This window comes from Chiroxiphia lanceolata, chromosome 7, assembly GCF_009829145.1.
Source record: "Chiroxiphia lanceolata isolate bChiLan1 chromosome 7, bChiLan1.pri, whole genome shotgun sequence".
In the NCBI taxonomy this organism is placed as follows: domain Eukaryota; kingdom Metazoa; phylum Chordata; class Aves; order Passeriformes; family Pipridae; genus Chiroxiphia; species Chiroxiphia lanceolata.
In genome coordinates, this window is record NC_045643.1 from 7,554,050 (window position 1) to 7,574,181 (window position 20,132).

Here is a 20,132-nt window from a genome sequence, read left to right on the forward strand (position 1 = left end):
CGTAGCCCGGAGCCGCGGGAAAGGGAGCGAACAGTTCAGAAGGAAAGCGTCGAGAAGTCCTTCTTCCCCACGCGGTTTCCTTAGCCCTGCTTCTATCTCCACCGAAGGAATTTCTCCCTAGCCTGAGGGTGAAAATCTAGCCTTCCCCCTTTTATGTGTTGGATATGAACACAGAGGATGCAGTGCAACCTCAGGGAGAAGGTAAATGTTTTGGGGTTTTTTTAACCGAGTGGAACATCACTACTGAGCTCCTACAGCTCCACCTGCAGCTCATTACCGAATCATGTCTGAACAGCAGTGCCGGCCTGCGCTCCTCAGGATAAGCCATTAGGAGCAGGTGAGGGCTCCAGCTGCAGCGAGGACATTGGCCCGCAGATCGCTTCTCTCACATTTCAAGTCCGCTCTTCCTTTCAAAGGGAGAACAATAAACAAGGAAACCTGGTGGGATGCCACAGTGCACTCATTTGAGTGTTTCACACTGCAGACACTTCTGCTTTCCCAACAGAAACAAAACAGCCTGCACGCCAGAGAGCCAGTTCTTCCTAAACTATTAACACCTGCCTAATTACAGAGTCAAGTCAGGGAACAGAAACAGCAACAGCTGCTATTAATAATGTGGCACAGTAAAGCCAAGGCCTCCTTTCATCTTTACAGGACCAGGGCAGAAACCAAAACATCACCAGCAGCAGCAGGACCAAGGTACAGTACAAAGCTGGGCTTTGACAGCGTTACCGTAGCAGTTCTGCTACGAGGAGAGGGAGTGGATGAGATCTGAAAACAACACTGGCACAACTTTTTGAAGAACAGATTTTAACCTTTATTGACCACAGATCAGTTCTCTCACATTTTAAGTCAGCTCTGCCTTTCAAAGGGAGAACAGCGAACAATGAAACCTGAAGGAACGCCCCAGTGCATCTGAGTGTTTCACATTACAGACACTTCTGCTTTCCCAACAGAAACAAAACGGCCTGCACGCCAGAGAGACAGTTCTTCCTACACTATTAACACCTCCCTAATTAGAGTCAAGTTCAGGGGACAGAAACAGCAACAGCTGCTACTAAAAATCTGAAAACAGCACAACACTGGCACAACTTTTTGAAGAACAAATGTTAACCTTTATTAGTAACCATGGCTGCTCTTTCCAGTAGCAATTACAGCAGGATCTAGAACAAAGTACAACAGGGAGTGAGTTAGGATAGATGAGCTTTGAGCCCAATCACCTTTTCTTAAATGCATTACTTACTTTTTTTCTTACTATGGAAAGATGGGAATTCTTTTTCTCTCTTATTTACTAATAACTTGGCTATTTCACACCTCCCTCATGATCAAAATAAAAATTATGTCATTACCTCTTTCGCAAAGCAACACAAAAAAAATACAGTAATAGGAACAATTATGACTGCAAAGCCCACACACCATTTAAAAAATAAAAAACCACTTGACAAGGGAAGCAGAACACATTTTGAGGCTGTTAAAACTTACTGACTGACAACGCTCTCAAGTGTAAAATTTTATATTTTAGGCATGAGTTCATGTTAGTCCAGTGGAATTCAGTCAGTAGAGTAACACTTTTTGCAGGAAATCTGGTAGTGGCACTGCTAGCAGGTTCCTAAAGGCATCCATAGGTACCCAAAGCAAACAGGGTACCAAGCTTAGCAGGAGACTAAAACAAGGATGTCTCCTACAGGAGAACAGATACACACATCCCGGGAATTCCAGGCTGTGGTTTCAGCATGTTCAGCTCACTGCAGCTTCCTGCAGTGCTGTATCATTGTGCAAAGTGCTTAACATGAGAAAACTCCAGAGCTGAACATCAGCCACCAGAGAGATGGCACCATTTTTTCTGAACCAAATCCCGTGCTGGGATTTCTTTATGAAAGGCTACGCAAGGGCCGGCCATTAGATGTCACCTTTGTGCAGAGTATGTGTGACAACACCCTCCACAAAGTTAATCAGTAAAGCAGTTTAGTAGTTAACCCCCAGTACACCAAGTTCTCCTGGTGTACTGGGGGTTAACTGTGAGACAGCTCCCAAACCTTAGAAACCAGTGTTTCAGTGGATTCACTTCAGTACTTCTTGTAGAGCTGATAATCTAGTCAGGCTATAGAGCTATGCAAATTCAAGTGGTTTTATTTGGATGTATCTCTGCAGGCTGGAATACTCACTGTTTTTCACTGCTTTTCCTGCCCACAATTGGGCATTGATTTCCTCAGAATGGCAGAGGTCCTTTCCTCAATAGTACTGATGGCCAAGCCACATAGCATACCTTTGTTGTTTTTCCTCACCTGCTGAATAGCCTCCACAATTTGGTCTCTATGGAAATGAAAGAAATAACTGTTTACACATCACATTTTGTGCAATACATTTAGCACTTAGTTACCATGGATATTGGCTCCATTACAAGCCAGAGCAGAAAAGAAATCCCAAAACTCTCACCTGTTAGCCTCTGGATGGGTTGCTTGGAGTCTCTTAATCAGCTTGGTAAAGCTGCTCAAGTTCAGTGCATAAGGAGAATTAAAGATATCACCTGGTTCAATGCTGTAAGAATAAGATGTTTTCTGCAGGGAATTTTCTCCAGTATCCTAGAATTGCATCAAAATAAGGAAAAAGTGAATGGGTTAAGTATTGTACAGGTCATACAACAAATCTTTCCTACAAATAAATATAAAGTCATAGAACCACAGAAGGATTCAGGTTGGAAGGGACATTACAGAGTCCAATCCAGTTCCACCCCCCTGCCATGGGCAGGGAACACGTTCCACTAGACCAGGTTCCTCAGAGCCCCATCCAACGTGGCCTTGGACACTTCCAGGGATGGGGCAGCCACAGCTTCTCTGGGCAACCTGTGCCAGGGCCTCCCCACCCTCACAGGGAAGGATTTCTTTCTAATATCCAATCTAAACCTGCTCTCAGTTTGATACCAGTTTGAACAAGAAAAAACCCAAATGATACAGTGATCAACACAGACTCAGATCAGTAAGTTATTCCAATACAACCACTCGTGTTATCCAATCTGTAAATTAGAAATAAAACTACTACATGCATTTATGTGTAACTTACATTCCTGCTACTTTAAATTAGATCCAATTACCATTTCCCAAAGGACTAGCATGTTTAAAGAGAAATCCCCAAAGACAGCAAATCTATGCAGTTTATGAGAGCAATACCAGCAAGTACTAATTTGGTGTTTACTGTCCAAGGGCCAAGCTGAGCCAAGACAAAATCCTGTATTTGTACAGATATTTCTTAGATTTCTACTAAAAAATCCTACAATTTCTTTCCAATCCAGTACCCCAAAATCATTCCTGTATAAAATCCCAGGACATTCACATTAAAAAAAGGTGTTACTCAAAAAGGGGAGAAAAACAAGATGAAAAATCTAGTGCAAATGGGCAAGTTCCCAACTGTCTTAAGAAAAGTCACGATCTGATGCAGAGGCAAAGCAGTAGTGCTCTCCCTCTTCTGTCACATGCCAGAAATTTATTACCAATACATAACACATTTTCCTACCCTAACATCATTTTCTACATATTAAATGTAACGTTTGATGAGACAAGAAGTTTTAAGGCTCTTAGTCTGCCACAGAGAGGAGCTTTGGTAATAATTATTTAACTTTTGATTATCTCCAAGCAAAGAATGTACCAACTCTTCAGTAGGTGATTTCAGATCAGGGAACTTGACAGCAAATGTATGGATGAACTCATTAAAGAGGCAAGACATTACTACTACAACATAACTAAGAACAGACATACCTCCAACACCGAGGAACTTGGGCCACCAACATGAACAGAAGAATGTTCATCCCCACTCTGAACTGTCTTCACTTCTAATAATAAATGTAAGAAAGCAAACAGTTACAATTCTTGTTTCAGTTCTAGCTGGTGTATTCTCTGTAAATTTTGGATGCCTAGAGAGAAAACTTTTGGAAAAACCTAAGAGAATGAAGAGGATCTTCTAATAGAAAATGAGTCTCCTGAGAAGCACAATAGTTCAGTTTGTGAAATATCTCTTCCTTGAGTGTTTCCTGAGGTTTGAAAAGGCAAAAGAGGCAGAGAAAACACTGCTCTGAACTAACAGGTACCACTGCTGAAGGCTGGGCAGGGGAGCCCCCAAGCTCTCTGCCTTCAACACACAGGGACTTCTCACCATGCCAGTCACTGTGACCCAAGTGTCCAAACACAGACCATTCTCAGCTAACTCTTGGTAATCCAGCATGGGAAGGAAGGGAAGGAGGAGAAAAAAAATAAAGATTTCTACCTATGTGATTGGCTGGACATTTACTAATTTGAGTTTAACCACTGCAGGTAAAGTTTTCAAGGAAAAATACGGACGAAAACAGCTGAGTTATCTACAAGGATTCACCGCAAGTCAATGACAAAATAAGTCTAAAAACCCAGTTGGCATTTTTTCCAGGTTTACTTATGCTTGTAGAAGGAACAGACTACTCAAATAATAAAAAAACACCATTATTAGGAATGTCAGCTTAAAGCACACGACTCTTAAATCACCCGTGCCTTGCTTTTCCTGTTGCTTTTTCGTTTCTTCAGGTATTACTGGAAAATCTGACATTGTCAACTCTTCTTTAGCATCAAACCAATATTCAGTCCCTTCCTCAGTTTTCATACGGCCTTGACAATTGAAATAAAATTCAGGGTGTTAAAATTCAAACCGTGTTATGTCATATGAACATCAAATTTCTATACTTAAGAGGATTCCAGCTACCTACATGACTTAGTACTACATTTAAAAGGTGACACAGACTAGTTTTCACTTCTAATTTAAATAGCAATTTTTTTTTCAAGATGCAAATAATAATATAGAGCTCTACACTATTACCATTAATATAAATTATTATTAAAAATAAATTATGATAGCTTTCCATCACAGAAAGAACAGCTGAGTATCCATGTATACGTTTTACACAGGGTTTGTTTTTTTCCCCAACAACTTAACTCACAAAGAAGGTGGTATTTTCACTAGATGCAGATCGCTTACCATGTTTCAGATCCTGACCTTTATGTTGTCCTTCCCGTGCCTCGGGGGAAGCAGAGTCACTTGGCTGACCACCCTCAGTCTGTGGCTTGTCCTACAAACATGTTTCAGTTTACATCACAGCACTTGCACCTGATTATACATTATTCTTCTAAGCTTCAGAATATCAATTGATTAAACAGGTAAATTTTTATGAAGTTATCCTACTGATTGTCTTCAAGAATCCCCAGCTTATTTTGAAAGGGCAGTCAAAACTGTGGACACATCAGCTGCATTTGTGATTAGTGGCAGAGGATCTCAGGCTGAGCCCTGAAAACTGTGATTGTATTTGCAGGCAAAAGGAGACCCTGCTCCACAACATTAACACCTATGAAACTCAGCAGTGAAGAAGTCCCTACCCTATTGACAGAAGTCTGCTCTTGCATTTCTGGTGCTTCAACATCAGCTCTTTCTTCACCTGGAAGATCACTAAAACAGATCCAAGAATTTCATACAAAATGTGGCACAACAATTTTAAATTCTACAATTACTTCTACAAGTACTCTGACACATTAATTTAAATATTTCCAAAAGCTCACAGTAGAATAGACTTACTTAGTAAATCTTAGCTTTTTTTGATTATATCTAGATGGCTTTCTGGGGGATGTTTTGATGTATGTCCTTATAATTCAAAATACCTCTACAATTTTTACTAATTAATTATAAAACAACTAAAACTAACTGCCCTTTTTTTTCTTCAATTGATTTTACTTATGCTTAAAAAGAAATTTCAAAAAGGTCTCCAGCTGTTTACCTGTAAACTTATTTTACCAGTAAAACTTATTGCCAAATTTGGTTTTTTATCACCATGTAACGTCAGTGGGCATGGTTCCTGACTATGCAATACCATGTATCTGAAATATGAAGTTATTTTTCTATCATTCTTCATAACTGAATGACAATCTTAGCAGAACAGATGTTTATATACTCAATATTTATCTCTGTTGGCAGCAAAGTCCTTTTATCTCTGTTGGCAGCAAAGTCCTTTTGGGTTTTTGTGGCTGCTTGGTTTTTAAGACAGATCCCATCATGACTGGAGACAAAAATTTTTAGTAGTGGAAGTAGGGAACCAGGAAAATGACCTGTAAATTAAAAACTTTTGAAGTTTTTAAGATAGTGAAGATATAACTCCCTAGTTTGCATAGTAGAACACTGCAGAGTAAAAATGCCCTTAAAATAAAATCGTTGAACCCAAAGGGCAATGCTGGTCTTTCAGCTAAACAGTCTGTAACAAGAAGATACATTCTGAAATCAAGAAATTTTAAGTTTAAAATCTTATAAACTCATTCCTCATTTATTTTTAGGAAGTACAAGAAGAAATGAAACTACTCACTCAGAGCCAAGAGACTTTCTGAAAAACTGTCAAAAAAAAGAAAGATTTGTCTTACTTTTCTGAATAAACCCATTTATATTAAAAACCATATAGCAATTAAGAAATTACCTTGCCAGGGACGTAAAAGGAAGAGATTGGGGGTAACTTCACTTCAACTGACAGTGGTGGGAGAGCATTTAAAGGTATGCCCATGTTTATTTCCATTCTCATATTGTTGTAATTATTTTCTAGCTCTTCCAAAACCAACAGCAGAGATGAATGTAATTCAGTCTTCTCATCACATCTACTGAAATATGGATAATAAATAACACCAACTTAGGAAGATATTTTCTTTATTCTACTGCTTCCAGAATTGCTCAAAGATTTTACAAGATTCCTCCACATTGTACAGAAACACAAGTTAGCAACTATATTGTGCATCACTTGTTTCGCTCGGGTTTTATTCCTGGAAACAAGCTGTATTTTGGGTTTTGGAATGCTACAAAAAAAATTAAAGCTGGAAATAAGACTTGACAGTTACTTTTCTGGGCAACAGCACCAACCATAAAGACTCTTACAAGCTATGGATAGACTATATCAGTACCATTTTGCAATTAATGCCTGCTAACCAGTTATCCACTTCATCTAAAAGGACAGGAAAGTACGTGCCTCCCAAAAGCTGTGTTCTCCTCAAAAGCCAGCTGATAAACCGTCAAGCAGTGCTGATAGCACATCTTATAATGGATGGCCAGAAGCTGCAGCTCTGCCTCAGTTGCTCTCTGCAGAGTGTTTTGACAGCAGCTTGACACAGAATTCTTCACGGTTTGCTTGTTGAGATGTACTGGCCTTTAAAATAATAACAGTAACAGAATATTGATTCCAGGGCTTCCAATGTTTTGTTTACATTCATTACTTTTTATTTTGAAACAAGGAGATTTGCAGAAGCTATTTCTGATATGATTTAAGGAAAAAAAGAAAAAATAAGTTAGTTCCTCCAATTTACCCCACAGAAAGAATAATGCTTTACAGTTGCTTTCACATTACATTCAGCCTCAATTCAAAGGAGGGAACTGCACCAGCATTATAATAATTTGTGTCGAAAAAGCGAAGCCTTAAGAATAAAAAAGAAGTTTAGCAACTCTATAAATCTGCAAACACACTTATTTTGTTTCCACAGTCATGGAATAATTTAGGTTGGAAAGGATCTCAGGAGGTCAGCACCTGCAGTCCAAGGCTGCTTTGGTCTCTGTTCAACTTCTGGAGGTTTTCAGCTCACTTTTCTCACCTGTCCAGGTCCCTTCCTACCCTCCAGTGCAGAAGCTGCTGACCAGCAATCTTTTAATACCATCAGTTTTGCCAAGTCACAGAGAATTTTTCAATCATGAAAAACCCTCTTATGCAGCATCTAGAATTCCAAACCAAGAACAACTCAACCCACCTGTCAGTGCTCATCTTCCAATCACAGGTACAGAGCTGATTCTTTGATTCCCACTGCTCCTAAACAAAAAGAAAACCATTTAAAAAAGTTACAGATTAACATTCACACAAGTTCTGAGCAAGTCCAAGTTAAAGAAAGTTCTACATATCAAAATGGTTTGGCAGGTTGTTTTTTTTTTTTTTTTAAATTACCTGAACGTGTGAACAGTGGGCTCCGAATGACCATTCTGTGTTGGAAGCAGCATCCACACAGTTTTGACGGGGCCATCCCACCGGTCGAGATTTGTTCATCATCGTTATCTCTGTGTTAATTGCCCTGGAGCAGAGACAAACCTGAGCACTGCTGCTTCTGCTTGTTGTAAAGCAAGCTCTGAAATCAGAGCTGGCATCGACAGCCTGTGTCACTGCAGAGACACTGGCCATGCTTTTCAGGGCTCCACGGCACTCCGAGTTCACACAGCGGGGACTTCCACCGGAGGATTCATCTGCAACTTCCACACTAAAATCAGGATTCTTACTAGTGGGAATTTCAGAGACAGGAAATTGGATTCCAGCATCCTCTGCAGTGCTGTCAACACGGACGGTACCAGGTTTTTCACAGCTGTAGAAATCAGAGGATTCTGCGTGTTCGCAAAACTGCAGAGCTACTTTAGGGGCCCTTTCCCTTGGCGACAGGAAAGGGCCCTCTGGCTTCATTGAGACACTGTGAGTGTGCCTGTTGCTGTCCCCAGACACTTCTTCTTCCCCTGTACTGATGTGGGGTGGCACCTTGTGACCTTGTGGTATGTCCTTCACCTCTCCAATTTCCCTCTCCTCAAAGAATTCACTTGAGCTATTTGTATCATCAGCATATTCCTCGTGAGCACTGAGATACTCCAGATGGGAGTCTTCAGTTAAAAGGCTTCCTTCACCTGGATCTTCACCTGGACAGGAGCCCTGAGTGACAGAACTCCTTTTGCTGTTAACACGGCTGCTCTTTCCCACTTCCATGGTACCAACACTCCCTCTTCCTCAGAAGTAATCCACACAACTCACTTCCAGTGCAACCTCTCTGGCTCTTCCTACCAGGTTCTCCCTTTAATAAAAATCAAGAGAAGTTAGAGATGCTCCACGGTATTCAAGAAGACATTACAGTTAAAAAAATATGTTAAACTAACCATCCTACTTTTACCTACTGCATGCTAGCACAGAAGGTAGCAATGCTATGTTATGTTCTCAAAGAAATCCTAAGAGGTCATGGAAGACCATTACAAGAATTTGCTGCCCTTGACTGTGTGATTTCACTTGAGTAAAAGCATCCTCAGAGATCAACCATCCCTATTTTCTTAAACTCCTGGGCAAAGCTTCCATGCCCTTAAAATGGAAGCATTTCTTGGCTGAAGCATCAGAATCCTTGTTGATACACAGTGAACTACTTTACATCATACAGCACACAAGGGGTTGCACATACTGACTCTGAACTATAAAGTTTTACATAAAATCAGAAAACTGTCAAGTTTTTTAAAACCACTCATATTAAGGAAAGAGGTGAACTTCAAGCTCTGTGCCTCCCAAGAACTAAAAACTTCCCATTTGCTGGACTGAGGGAAGTTAAAGCATATTCCTTTTATTTCTGCAGAAGCAAGAAACAGTTTTCAAGGACAAAACCATAAGAAAACCTGAGAACCTTTAAAACAAAAAACTCTAAGTCATAAAGGAACACAGGAAGACAATCTCTTGCAGCAGAGCCCTTCTTTTAGCAAAAGAAGGAAGCTGGACAATACACTAAAACCAAAGCAATGCAACAAACCCCGTTTTGTGAAAAATATGAACAAAAAGCAGAGAAAAAGCACATAGGGATGGAGGATGCTCTTTGTGAAGCTTGTTTATTATAAACATCTGTCAGTTCTTCTCTGCCTTCCCTCAGAAGCTTCTAACAAATTAAAGAATACATAAAAACACTAGACATATTCCTATTAGGTCTGATTTCTAAACTACTTAAATGACGCATTACAGTCTTTGTCACCAGTACATGAGAGCCCTTTCTCAGGTGGAAAAATGCCTTATCTGTCCAATCTGCATCCACTGATGCTTCTCCACTAGGGATTTTAATTCAAATGGCATCACTTTAAAACACTTCATAAAAATGCTTTAAACCTTTTACAGAAGTGATCGATAGAAGTCATTCACCCTCCAAAGACAATCATGGAATGGTTTGGGTTGGAAGGGATCTTAAAAGTCATCTCCTTCCACACCCCTGCCGTGGGTAGGGACACCTTCCACTAGACCAGGTGGCTTGAAGCTCCTGGCCTTGAACACTTCCATGGTTTCATTATGCACTTTTACAGTTATTTTTCCTTCAAAAACGTTGTCTTTTCTTACTACATTAACTTTATCTTCACCTCCTAACCGAAGCTTTGAGCGACTCCGTGGAATTCAAAGCCGAACGCTGCCACAGCACATCCCAGACGCCTGTACATAAATCACAACGTTATTAACACGGCGAAGTGACTTACCCACTCTTCCTTAAGAACAAGCCAAGAAACGAGACCCAAAACACCTCCACGCCCCAGGTAAGTTACAGTAACCTTGCTGCCGCTGCTAATGACACAACCAGACGCTGAACCTGACACAACCAGACAGCCGAGCCAGTCTCCGCCGCGGCGCTGGGTGAGGGCGGGGGGAGCCTGGGGCTTCTGCTCGCCCGGGGGGAACCCTCAGGCGGCAGAACCGCGACTTACCGCAGCTCCAGGGCAGGCTGAGCCGCTGTCCCTCTGCCCAGACGAAGCCCCCCGGCCCCGCTGGCGCGACCCCGAGCCGGCCCAGCCCCGTTACGGGCGCCGCGCCCGCCCCGCCCCTCAGACCCGGCCGCAGCCGCGGCCCCGCCGGACACGCGCTCAACTCCCTCCCGGCCCCGCGCCCCGCTCCCATTGGCTGCGGCGGGGACCGCGCCGCCGTCTGATTGGTCGGCGCTGAGCCCGCGCTCGCCGCGTGCCGCCACCCCTTCCTTCAGAGGCGGTGCCGCCATGTTCTTCTTCGGCGGTGTCCCCCTCAGAGGCGGTGTCACCACGTTCCCCCAGAGACAGTACCGCCATGTGCCCTCAGAGGCGGTGCCACCGTGTTCCCCCAGAGACAGTACCGCCATGTGCCCTCAGAGGCGGTGCCGCGGTGGCCCCTGAGAAGCGGCCAGTCCCTTCTCTTCCCTCACGACTCTCCTGCCACCGGGCACAAAGCCCAAACCGCAGCTGGCAGCGAGGAGCAGCATCATCCCTTGTACAGTTATTACATAATAAGAATAAAAGAATATCCTGAGCTGGAAGGGATGCACAAGGATCATCGAGTCCAGCTCCTGACCCTGCCAGGACACCCCAACAATCCCACCCTGTCCCTGAGAGCACTGTCCAAGTGCTCCTTGAGCTCTGGCAGCCTTGGGGCCGTGACCACTGGCCCTGGGGAGCCTGTTCAGTGCCCCGCCACCCTCTGGGGGAATAACCTTTTCCTAATATCCAACCTAAACGTCCCCTGAGACATACTAAAACTTACCTGAAAGTTTCCAGTCTGAAGGAGCATGTTACAGGAGTGGAAGCAAATGCAGGTACATACCTGCCACGTGGGTACATGTTACTTTTAAAAGTGGCTCTGCTCCTTCCTTTAAACATATGCACGTAAAGGTCTTAATATTAAGTGCGTAAAACATCACTCAGCTGCCTAAAACAACCTCCCAAACACATACCATTGTTTAGAGCATCTAAAGCAGAGACAAGCACTACCCTCCTCCTCAGTCTCTTTCACGGAAGCAGCATCTCTGGCAACACCCACGATCAGGGCAAGATGAAATTTCGTACTAAAATAACACTTCTTTGATGAACAAAGCTGCCTCCTGTTGTGAAGGATTCTTCCAGGGAAAGCTTCTATGTGTTACCTCTATGTTCACCAGAAAGAAAGTAGAGAATTCATCCAATTAGCAATACCATTTAAATTTCTCTTGCTTGGAGGCTGTCCCCGTCCGCTCCCTGCCCAAGTGCACATGGCCACTAAATGATCAATATTTGGAGATATATGTGCGCCTGACATTAAAAATATTACTATTTGGAGGTATATGTGTGCCCTGCCATTAAAAATGTTAATATCTAGAGGTGTGTCTCACACCAGTGCCCTCAGTCGCACAAGCTCCTGAATTTGTACACTTTACAACCAGCGTTGCTCATGTTTGTGTGATCCTACAGCAACGTATTAAAAAGGAAAATGGGCTGCTACACCGGTATCATCCCAAAACTCTGTATTTTCCAAGAGAACTTTTCGTGGTAACATCACCATGACAGACCACTCCATAAAAACTACCCAAACAAGTGACATTTTATTGGCGAGTTCTGCTCATAATGAATTTCCTTTTCCACGCTCACATTCCCTAACAGAGCGCCTGGAAAAAAGCCAAACAAACAAAACCAACATTTTAGGTAACATTCCATTTGCAAACAATAAAATTATTTAACAATTTAAAATAGAGGTTAACAAATTCATTTAAGTTCTAGGAAAACCTATCCTGGTTCCCCCAGGAGCTGTTCCTCGCCAGGCTGCCACCACCTCAGCTCCACTCTGGGTCCCGAGGCGCTCTCGTTTGGAGCTCAATTAAAAGGACTGGGACATGTGCTATTATTACCATTAAAAGCCCTGTTGTTGTACATTCTTCACAGAAAAACATAAAACAGTTTGCAGTAAACCAACCAGTTCTTTTTCTTCCCTTATTCTAAAGCTAAGTCATACTGAAAGTTAGGGGGAGAAAAAATGTGTCTTCAACATTCATCTACTTTACCACACACAAAGATTTCTACTAAGAGCATATCCAGGTTGAAATAACACATCTGACTTCCGTCATGAGGTTAATGCTTATGGGGTGCGAGATGAAAACTACTTTGAAATAATAAACACATCCCTTTTTGATGAGCAAAGCATTATTTTTAGCCTTTTGGACCAATGCTTAATTGCTGAGTTGTTTCTCCTGGATCTTGCCAGGAGAGACAGCTTTCACCACTACCACGAATGAAAAGATGACTGGTGACAATCACACACCTTATCATTACTAAGATGTTGTATTTAGCATGTTTGTTTGCATTCTGAAAATCCCTTAGCTCATTTTTTAGGCCCCAGAGGCTTTGTACACCAGAAATTATACAAGTCAAGCACAGAAAATTGTAAATTGGTATCCACAGTGATTTTGAGGTATTCCACAAGAAACCTGGCTCTGCACCTGAATGTTCCTCTCAAAAAACAAACAAACAAACAAAGACCCCAAAGCCCTAGCTGGAGCGGAAATTTAATTTAAAAAGATTCCTTCCATCTCCATGTTTCACCACATTTGATGAACAAGGACCTTCCCCACCAAGGCACAGGAAGGTCCTTCAGCTGGCACCTTTGCACGGCAGGCAGCTCCCCCCAGACCCTGCCCGAGCCATGAGGGACAAGGAAAACAAAAAACTAGTGGATTTTACAGACCACAAAAAGGGGACTGAGAAACATTTATTGGAGATCTTAAAAAGTGGGAAACAGTCCCGTTGGCTGAAACAATTCCTGATGTATAGAAAATATGTGCCCTGCATAGAAACATTCCTTGAAGATGAAGACCAGTTGGACACGGTTGTTCATTATCTGCAGGAAGTATATGCCAAGATGGACAAGACAAACTTCCAACACCTCCTTGGGGACAGCATCAGATTCACAATTGATGTCCTCTTTCTGGAGGTGAGTGAACATGAAACTGTGGAAAAAGTAACTGTAAAGTAATAAATAACATGAATTATTGTACTGCAGGCAGTTTGCAGAAAGCCTGATTGTTTCAGTATTGTATTGCTTCACTACAGGTTTGTCTAAAATCAAGCTTGGCTTGGAAGAAGTTTGCCGTGACTTTCGCATTACCAGGTAGTGCACTGCTGAATTACTGGTATAATTCATAGAATCCCAGAATGGTTTGGATTGGAAGGGACCTTAGAGATCTCATTCCACCTCCCTTGTCATGGGCAGGGACACCTTCCACTAGACCACGTTGCTCCAAGCCCTGTCCAACCTGGCCTTGAACACTTCCAGGGATGGGGCAGCCACAGCTTCCCTGGGCAGTGTGTCCAATTCAGTATGTTTATATCTAGAAACAGATAATTTGAGGACTTTGAAAAGGATGCATATTTTAGATATCCTTCTCAAAACTGCACCTAGTCGGTATGGTCACATGTTATGCATCAGGACAGAGCCAATCATTGAATTTAAGGGTTTTATCTCTTGGGGTTAACACACAACCCATGGACTGCATCTGCCTCCAGAGACATTTCCTTTCACTCTGAAGTGGTTGGGAGCTTGCAGGAGCAGAAGTTTCTTGAAGTAAACAGCTACTGGGCTTTCCCCGTGGAGTAGTGATGCAAGTGTTGATGGCTTCATTTCATGTACACATCCAGTCTTAGGCTAAAACAAGGAATGCGAAGGACATGAAGGTGCTGGAGCGTGTCCAGAGAAGGGAGTAGAGCTGGGGAAAGGTCTGGAGCACAAGTCTGATGAGGAGCAGCTGAGGGAGCTGGGGGGGCTCAGCCTGGAGAAGAGGAGGCTCGGGGGAACCTTCTCGCTCTCTACAACTCCCTGACAGGAGGGTGGAGCCGGGGGGGGGGGGGGGGAGTTGGGCTCTTCTGCCACATCTCAAATGGAAGGACGAGAGGAAATGGCCTTAAGTTGCATCAGGGGAGGTTCAGATTAGATATTAGAAAACATTTTTTCACTGCAAGAATGGTCAGGCATTGGAATAAGTTGCCCAGGGAGGTGGTGGATTCACCGTCTCTGGAAGTGTTCCCCAGGAGCATAAAAAAAGCCTTCTTCATCCTTTTCCTGGGATATTAATTTTCAGTACTTCATTCCTAAATTTCCTTGTGCACTCAGAAGAGATGAAGAAGAAGGTGTTGTTTCCTAGCCAAACGAGAGAAACACATTCAGACACTGTTTTTGGTTTATTTAGTGAAGGTGCTCTAAGAAGATACCAGCGATTCCCTTGCGTTGAAAATAGCAGCAGTTTGTACTGTAACCTCCCGTCTGCAAGGAAGAGGCTGGGGAAAGACCTGGATCAGAGAGTCTGAAGACTAAGTTAAGAAGAAATGTGGTCTCCCGGGTCTGGATTTGGCTTGATAGAACCATATCTATTGACGCAGCATGGACAGAGGGTTGCTCCTGTGGAACAGCAGATGCTGCTTCACAGCATGAGCAGATTCCGAAGGGATCGGTCGCCTGCCTCAGGCGCTTTCCTGTAAGGGCCGAAAGGGGACAGGCAGCTTTATCCCTCAGGTAACTGCTGTTCTCCTTTGAGTAGTACATTCAGAATGATTTCCAATAAACCAGAGCTGTAGTGCTAGTCATATATAATTTTTGTACACGCAATAATTGCCTGCAACATCTTAATTGGTTACGCTGATTTTCAGGAAAAGTGGAAAACCTTCATAATGACCTAAGAAGGAAAGAAGTCGCTACTTCTGTATTCGTAGAAAACCCATAGGCAGTAATATTTTCTAAAGTGCTTCTTTACTTATCAGTTACTCTTTTAAAAATCAGACTTTTATTTTGTAGCGGCATCGTTTCCTAGTGGTTCATGGACCAGTAGATAGTTTCTGATGTAAAAAACCCATTTCATATTTTGTTTAAGCAAATGACACTTGCTTTGACAAATGCACCAAAGAGAATGATCTAAGTGCAAAACCCACCATTTCTGAAAACACGGCCTTATGCTGGTTTACTAACGCAACTTTACATCTTTTAAAAGTCATTTACTTCAACTCCAAGAGCAGGGATTAAATAATACAAATAAAAGTTGAAAATTCAATGAAGCTATTGCCTATTTACCCTGAAATAAAAGAGTCTCATGATTCCACTGGTGCAAAAATCCTTCCAGACACCTTTGTTTTATTGGCAAAGTCATTTAAGGTCACTTTTGCTTCCAAGACCATCTTCTTCCATGGTTTCCACTGAAGGAGTTTTGCTTCGTAATGGCTTGTGGTTCCACAGTGATTTGTAAATGAAAAACCTACTATGAATAACTCTACCGTAGTCACTAAATTACAGATACTGTCACGAGAAAAGTCCAAAACTTACAGTGTTTCTTTTAAAATTTTCAGCAAGACACAAAATTCCAGTCAAATTGTTTTCTTTGAATACCATTTTAAATGGCAATAAATGGCTGCTGTGCCCCTCTGGATGGAGAACTTAATGTGCTTCTTACGCGGTCGACTGATACTGTTCTTCGAAAGTCCCCAGCGCTCGGTGTGGAAGGGCTCCCGCAGGCACAGCCATTTGGATCAGCTACTCCTATGGATATAGTGCAGTAGGTTTGAATCTGCGCAGAGAGACCCGCAGCTGGGTGGCACGTAGCAAATGTTGGGGTTGCCTGTTCTCAGAAGGCATGACACAAAGCATCCCGGGCAGCAAGAGACAGAAGCAGCTGCAGCGTCGTTCCGATTCCGTCAAGTAGTAGTGGTTTCCGTCGGGAGGTGGTGGTTATTGCTGCGACAGTAAAGCACTCCGGTTGGCTTTCATCTTCTCCAAACGTTTCACAAGGTGCCCATTGCTCACCTCAAGCTCTTCAGTTTTATCCAGTGCTGAACGAAGCTGAAGGAAGGAAGCAGAAAAAAAAAAAAAAAAAGAAAAGGTAACTTTCACAGCGTTTTCAATTTCCCAAGAAAAGCAAGGTTTGTAGCTACCAACACCAACTGACCATATTGTTGGAATTTCCCTCTGACATAAAGCCGCTGAAAATTCCTTTTTGTAGCGTTAAAAGTAAATGTTGTGTAACTGCTTTGAAAGCCACACAAACACAGGTATTTTCTAAGCATGCCAAGAATCCAAGGTATTTACAGAATGTTGAACAACTGGCTCAGAATTTTCCTCAGCTCCAGAGGCATGAGGCTCAGAGGTATCTGCTGGGTGATGTACACCTGTCTCACCGCTCAGCTTTTACGTTTCTGGTTCCCAGAACTACATCCACAGCCTTAGTTTCCTATAAAACCCACCACAGGATGGGGGTAGGGAGAGAGAGCTGGACTGCACATAGCAGTACTTATAGGCAGTAGAGCAGAAGGAGTATTCAGAAGAAGCAAAGAGCCACACTTAGGAGGCAGGAGTGAGAGAAGCTGATAAAGGTACTCAGGCTGGTTGTGGGCAGCTACCTGGAAAGAATATGAAGTTTGGAAAGAAAACTAAGGTGAAAATTACAGATGACTTGAAGATGCAACGCTTTTAAAAAGACAGAAACACGGACAGAATCTGTGGACAGCCACACTACAGCAAAAAGGCGTGAAGAGATTGACAGAGCAAGAAAAACAAGCTCACAGAGAACGACTCACATCCATTTAGCCTTCAAATTTAGACTCTGAGCTTGAAAGTTTAGACTGTCATTCCTGGCAAGGTGTGGCACTGTTCTTAAATAATGAAGCACCCAAACTAAGTTTACAGCAGAGTTTGCAGCTTTCTACTGCTGTAATTTCTGAACCACATGTTCTAAGAGACCAGTGATGTGTGTTTACAAACCCAGAATTTATACATCCCAAAGTAATGAGCCTTCAGGTACAGTCGAGGACAAGGACAGCAAAGTAGAAATAGGAACTTTTCAGCTTGACGAATGTGGAACCACAGGAGCATTCACAGCTGCGAACCTGAGCATTTGGAGGCTGCTTCCAGGTTCATGTTGCACAAATGGAACTTGAGTCTGCTCCAGAGAACCAGCTCTGGTACAAATCAAGGCACAGCAAGCCAGTTTAGGAAGGAATGATGAAACAGCAGTGGGAGTTCACAGTTGAGACTGTTACTCCAGTCTGAGCACCGAAAGTTTGGTTATACATTTAGAATTAATAACTAAATCAATTAAAAAATTAGATGTTTATTCTTTGCTGTGCCAATAAGGGCGGTTCCTCCTCTAAAACACACCACGGGGGCAGGTCTCCCCCCACACAGAGCGGGCTGACTGCTGGCCTGTGACAGCCTGCAGTTGGAGTTACCTCTCTCTGTAGTTTGCGTTTCTCTGCTTTCAGTTCATCTTCTACTCTTTCAGCATTTTCAGCAGCAGTTTTGTATCGGGCTACCTGACCTTCCAGTCGTATTACCTAAGGTGAAGGCAAAGTTTCTGAATTAAAAGCTGTACCAAGAAGTTACTCTGAAGGTTTACTCTCCCACTAGTACTCAAGGAATAACCAGAGAGATGCTCACTCCTCATTAATAAAATAAGGCACATTTTCAGAAAAAAAAATATACCAAGGAAGCATGGCAACAGTAACCTACTCCAGACCTTTTACACATATCCATATTTAAACATGCTTCCAGCAACAAAAAATACAGTCCATTGACTAAAATTCTCTTTGCAAGAGCATCACTGATGTAGTCTGGACAAGAGCAAACAATCAAAATTGAACAGCTGTGTATAAAATCCATACTTATACATCATATGCCAGGAGCCATTTAAGACTTGTCAATAGCTGGGCACAAGGAAGTATTCTGCAGAGTTCAGCAAGTGCTCTCAATATACCTTTGTCTTTGAATGTTTTTCCTTCATTTCAGATGAATAATATATTCCCTCTTCCCCAAACATAAATGAAAGCATTTCAGTCCTAGTAGCCCTAATGCTCCAACACTCCTCTTTCTTATTTGAAGAGAAAATCACAGTAATCATAATTTCATTTATCATATAACAAAATACACTTTCTCTTTGCATTCTCACCGTGCCTAAACAAACAGAAGAAGCCAAAAACTTACATTCTGCTCCAATGCTGTTATCTCTTGCTCAGACTTTGCTAGTTTAAATTTGAGATCACTGATCTGTCTGTTGGCATCTCCTAAAAAAATTGCAGATTTATCAGAGATGTCAGAACAAGTGTTAGCAGTTTCTAACAAGTCTGTCATAAAATTTCCATGCATCAGGGATCTGCAGCAGTAGAGTAGTTCTCTGTCAAAAAGTGCCCAGCTATAGAGAGGCACTATTCCCATTCTTGCCTGATTCCCTTACAACCACTCTGAAAGCGGAATTATCCTGAATTCACCCCAGCTCTCCTGAGGAGCAATAATACAGATTCCCAACTGCAGTCTTACTCCAACAAAGGCTCCTAATTCCCTCACCTCTATAGAGGTGCAGAGCTGAAGCTCCCTAAGAACTGAGGGGTCACTTTTACTCAGTTATATGGTTATACATTTTCTCACCCGCATGCAGGGCACAAAATTCCCTTAAAATCAAAATGCAGCTCACTTTGGAGATCAGTCATGTGCATATCTGTCCCGTTTTCCAGAACTTCATCTTCTGACTGTGTGTTATCCATCTTGCCATTCTTTTGCTTTTCTTCCAGTTGTCCCTTTAATTTTTTAATCTGAAGAACACAAAATAGTTATTAAAGTTACTGAGAAAAATTGTGGCTCAGTACTCAAAATCATTCAAGTATTATAAAACAAATTGTATATTTTTAAAACCTAGATTCCAGAAAATCTTTTATTGCAAAATAATGTCCTAGAAATTCTTTTGGCAAATGACTCATCCTATTTTACACATCAGTGCTTATGTATAGATTCAGGACCGAACACAATGAGTGGAAGAAGGCTATTTTACTAGAAAAGGCATAAATGTTCTGCAGGCACATTCATGTAAAACATTCTTAAAAACTCCCAAAACTGTGTCTGGGTGTGTGCAAGTCTCAAGGTCAAGGATCTAGAGCGTAAATGAAAGCACAGAGTGACCTGCAGAGAAACAGATCAGCTGAAGTTTTCTGAATAAACTTTATATCCTCTATGGAATATCACAGAACCAGCAAAAATCACTTTAATTGCTATTTACCCATCTACAGCAATTCTTCCACTGTTTCTTTCCGAATGGCCCATTACCCACAGACCCAGCAATCCGGAGGGCTGACTCTTGGAAATAAAATTTGCTGAGCCATGCTTGTTTTACCCTTGGGCTTGGCCAATGTGAAGTACTATTCTTCAGAAATAATCCTGGAGAAGGAGTTTTAGGTGACTGAGGACACTGAACGTGACAGGTTAGCATGGCACTGCTCTTCCCATGTATCCTGAATTAATGTGCAGGAGAAACATTTCAGAGGAAGAATTAAGTGACCAGCGAGGCAGCAAGTGCCCAGCAAGAGCAACCCAGCACGTGTTCTGCGAGGCAGCAGCGCTGCTGCCCTACACCTTGCCTGGGGGCTATTTTCTTAATCCCTGTTATTCTTATTAAAGTTTTTGTAAACAGCATTTCCCTTTCCCCATGATTACCTGGTCTAGGAGGGATTCTCGTTCATCAATGAGCCTTTTCAGCCTGTCTGAAAGATAAGAGCGAAGGTTCAGTGCTGATGTGATCGCGCGGCACGTTCCGGAGCGCATC

At 42.4% G+C, this 20,132-nt stretch overlaps 2 protein-coding genes across 7 annotated transcripts in view; both read right to left on the bottom strand.

Moving 5' to 3' along the window:
* Positions 1 to 1,092: 1,092 nt before the first annotated feature.
* Positions 1,093 to 10,601, bottom strand: RBM44 (RNA binding motif protein 44). 4 transcript variants are annotated; one of them, XM_032693409.1, is made up of 14 exons: positions 10,501 to 10,601; positions 10,156 to 10,231; positions 7,973 to 8,856; positions 7,782 to 7,840; positions 7,013 to 7,189; positions 6,473 to 6,647; positions 6,365 to 6,390; positions 5,391 to 5,460; positions 4,996 to 5,086; positions 4,509 to 4,628; positions 3,753 to 3,826; positions 2,437 to 2,582; positions 2,166 to 2,313; positions 1,093 to 1,163 (listed from the first exon to the last, which is right to left on the bottom strand). In XM_032693409.1, the coding sequence occupies exons 3-13, from the start codon at positions 8,768 to 8,770 to the stop codon at positions 2,172 to 2,174; spliced, it is 1,878 nt and encodes a 625-aa protein (XP_032549300.1). In that variant the 5' UTR covers positions 8,771 to 8,856; positions 10,156 to 10,231; positions 10,501 to 10,601; the 3' UTR covers positions 1,093 to 1,163; positions 2,166 to 2,171. The 4 variants fall into 4 exon arrangements, with proteins under 4 accessions (XP_032549300.1, XP_032549301.1, XP_032549299.1 ...); XM_032693410.1 differs by having other exon boundaries at positions 4,515 to 4,628; positions 6,473 to 6,650; XM_032693408.1 differs by having other exon boundaries at positions 6,473 to 6,650.
* Positions 10,602 to 12,090: 1,489 nt separating this feature from the next.
* LRRFIP1 (LRR binding FLII interacting protein 1) overlaps positions 12,091 to 20,132 on the bottom strand; it is a 111,964-nt gene continuing 103,922 nt past the window's right edge. For all 3 annotated transcript variants that reach the window (XM_032693940.1, XM_032693939.1, XM_032693941.1), the window contains 5 exons: positions 20,024 to 20,070; positions 19,011 to 19,128; positions 18,524 to 18,603; positions 17,773 to 17,877; positions 12,091 to 16,387 (listed from right to left, as the gene is read on the bottom strand). In XM_032693940.1, the coding sequence (XP_032549831.1) occupies positions 16,277 to 16,387; positions 17,773 to 17,877; positions 18,524 to 18,603; positions 19,011 to 19,128; positions 20,024 to 20,070 (461 nt within the window). In that variant the 3' untranslated portion in view covers positions 12,091 to 16,276. The remainder of the gene's footprint in view (positions 16,388 to 17,772; positions 17,878 to 18,523; positions 18,604 to 19,010; positions 19,129 to 20,023; positions 20,071 to 20,132) is intronic.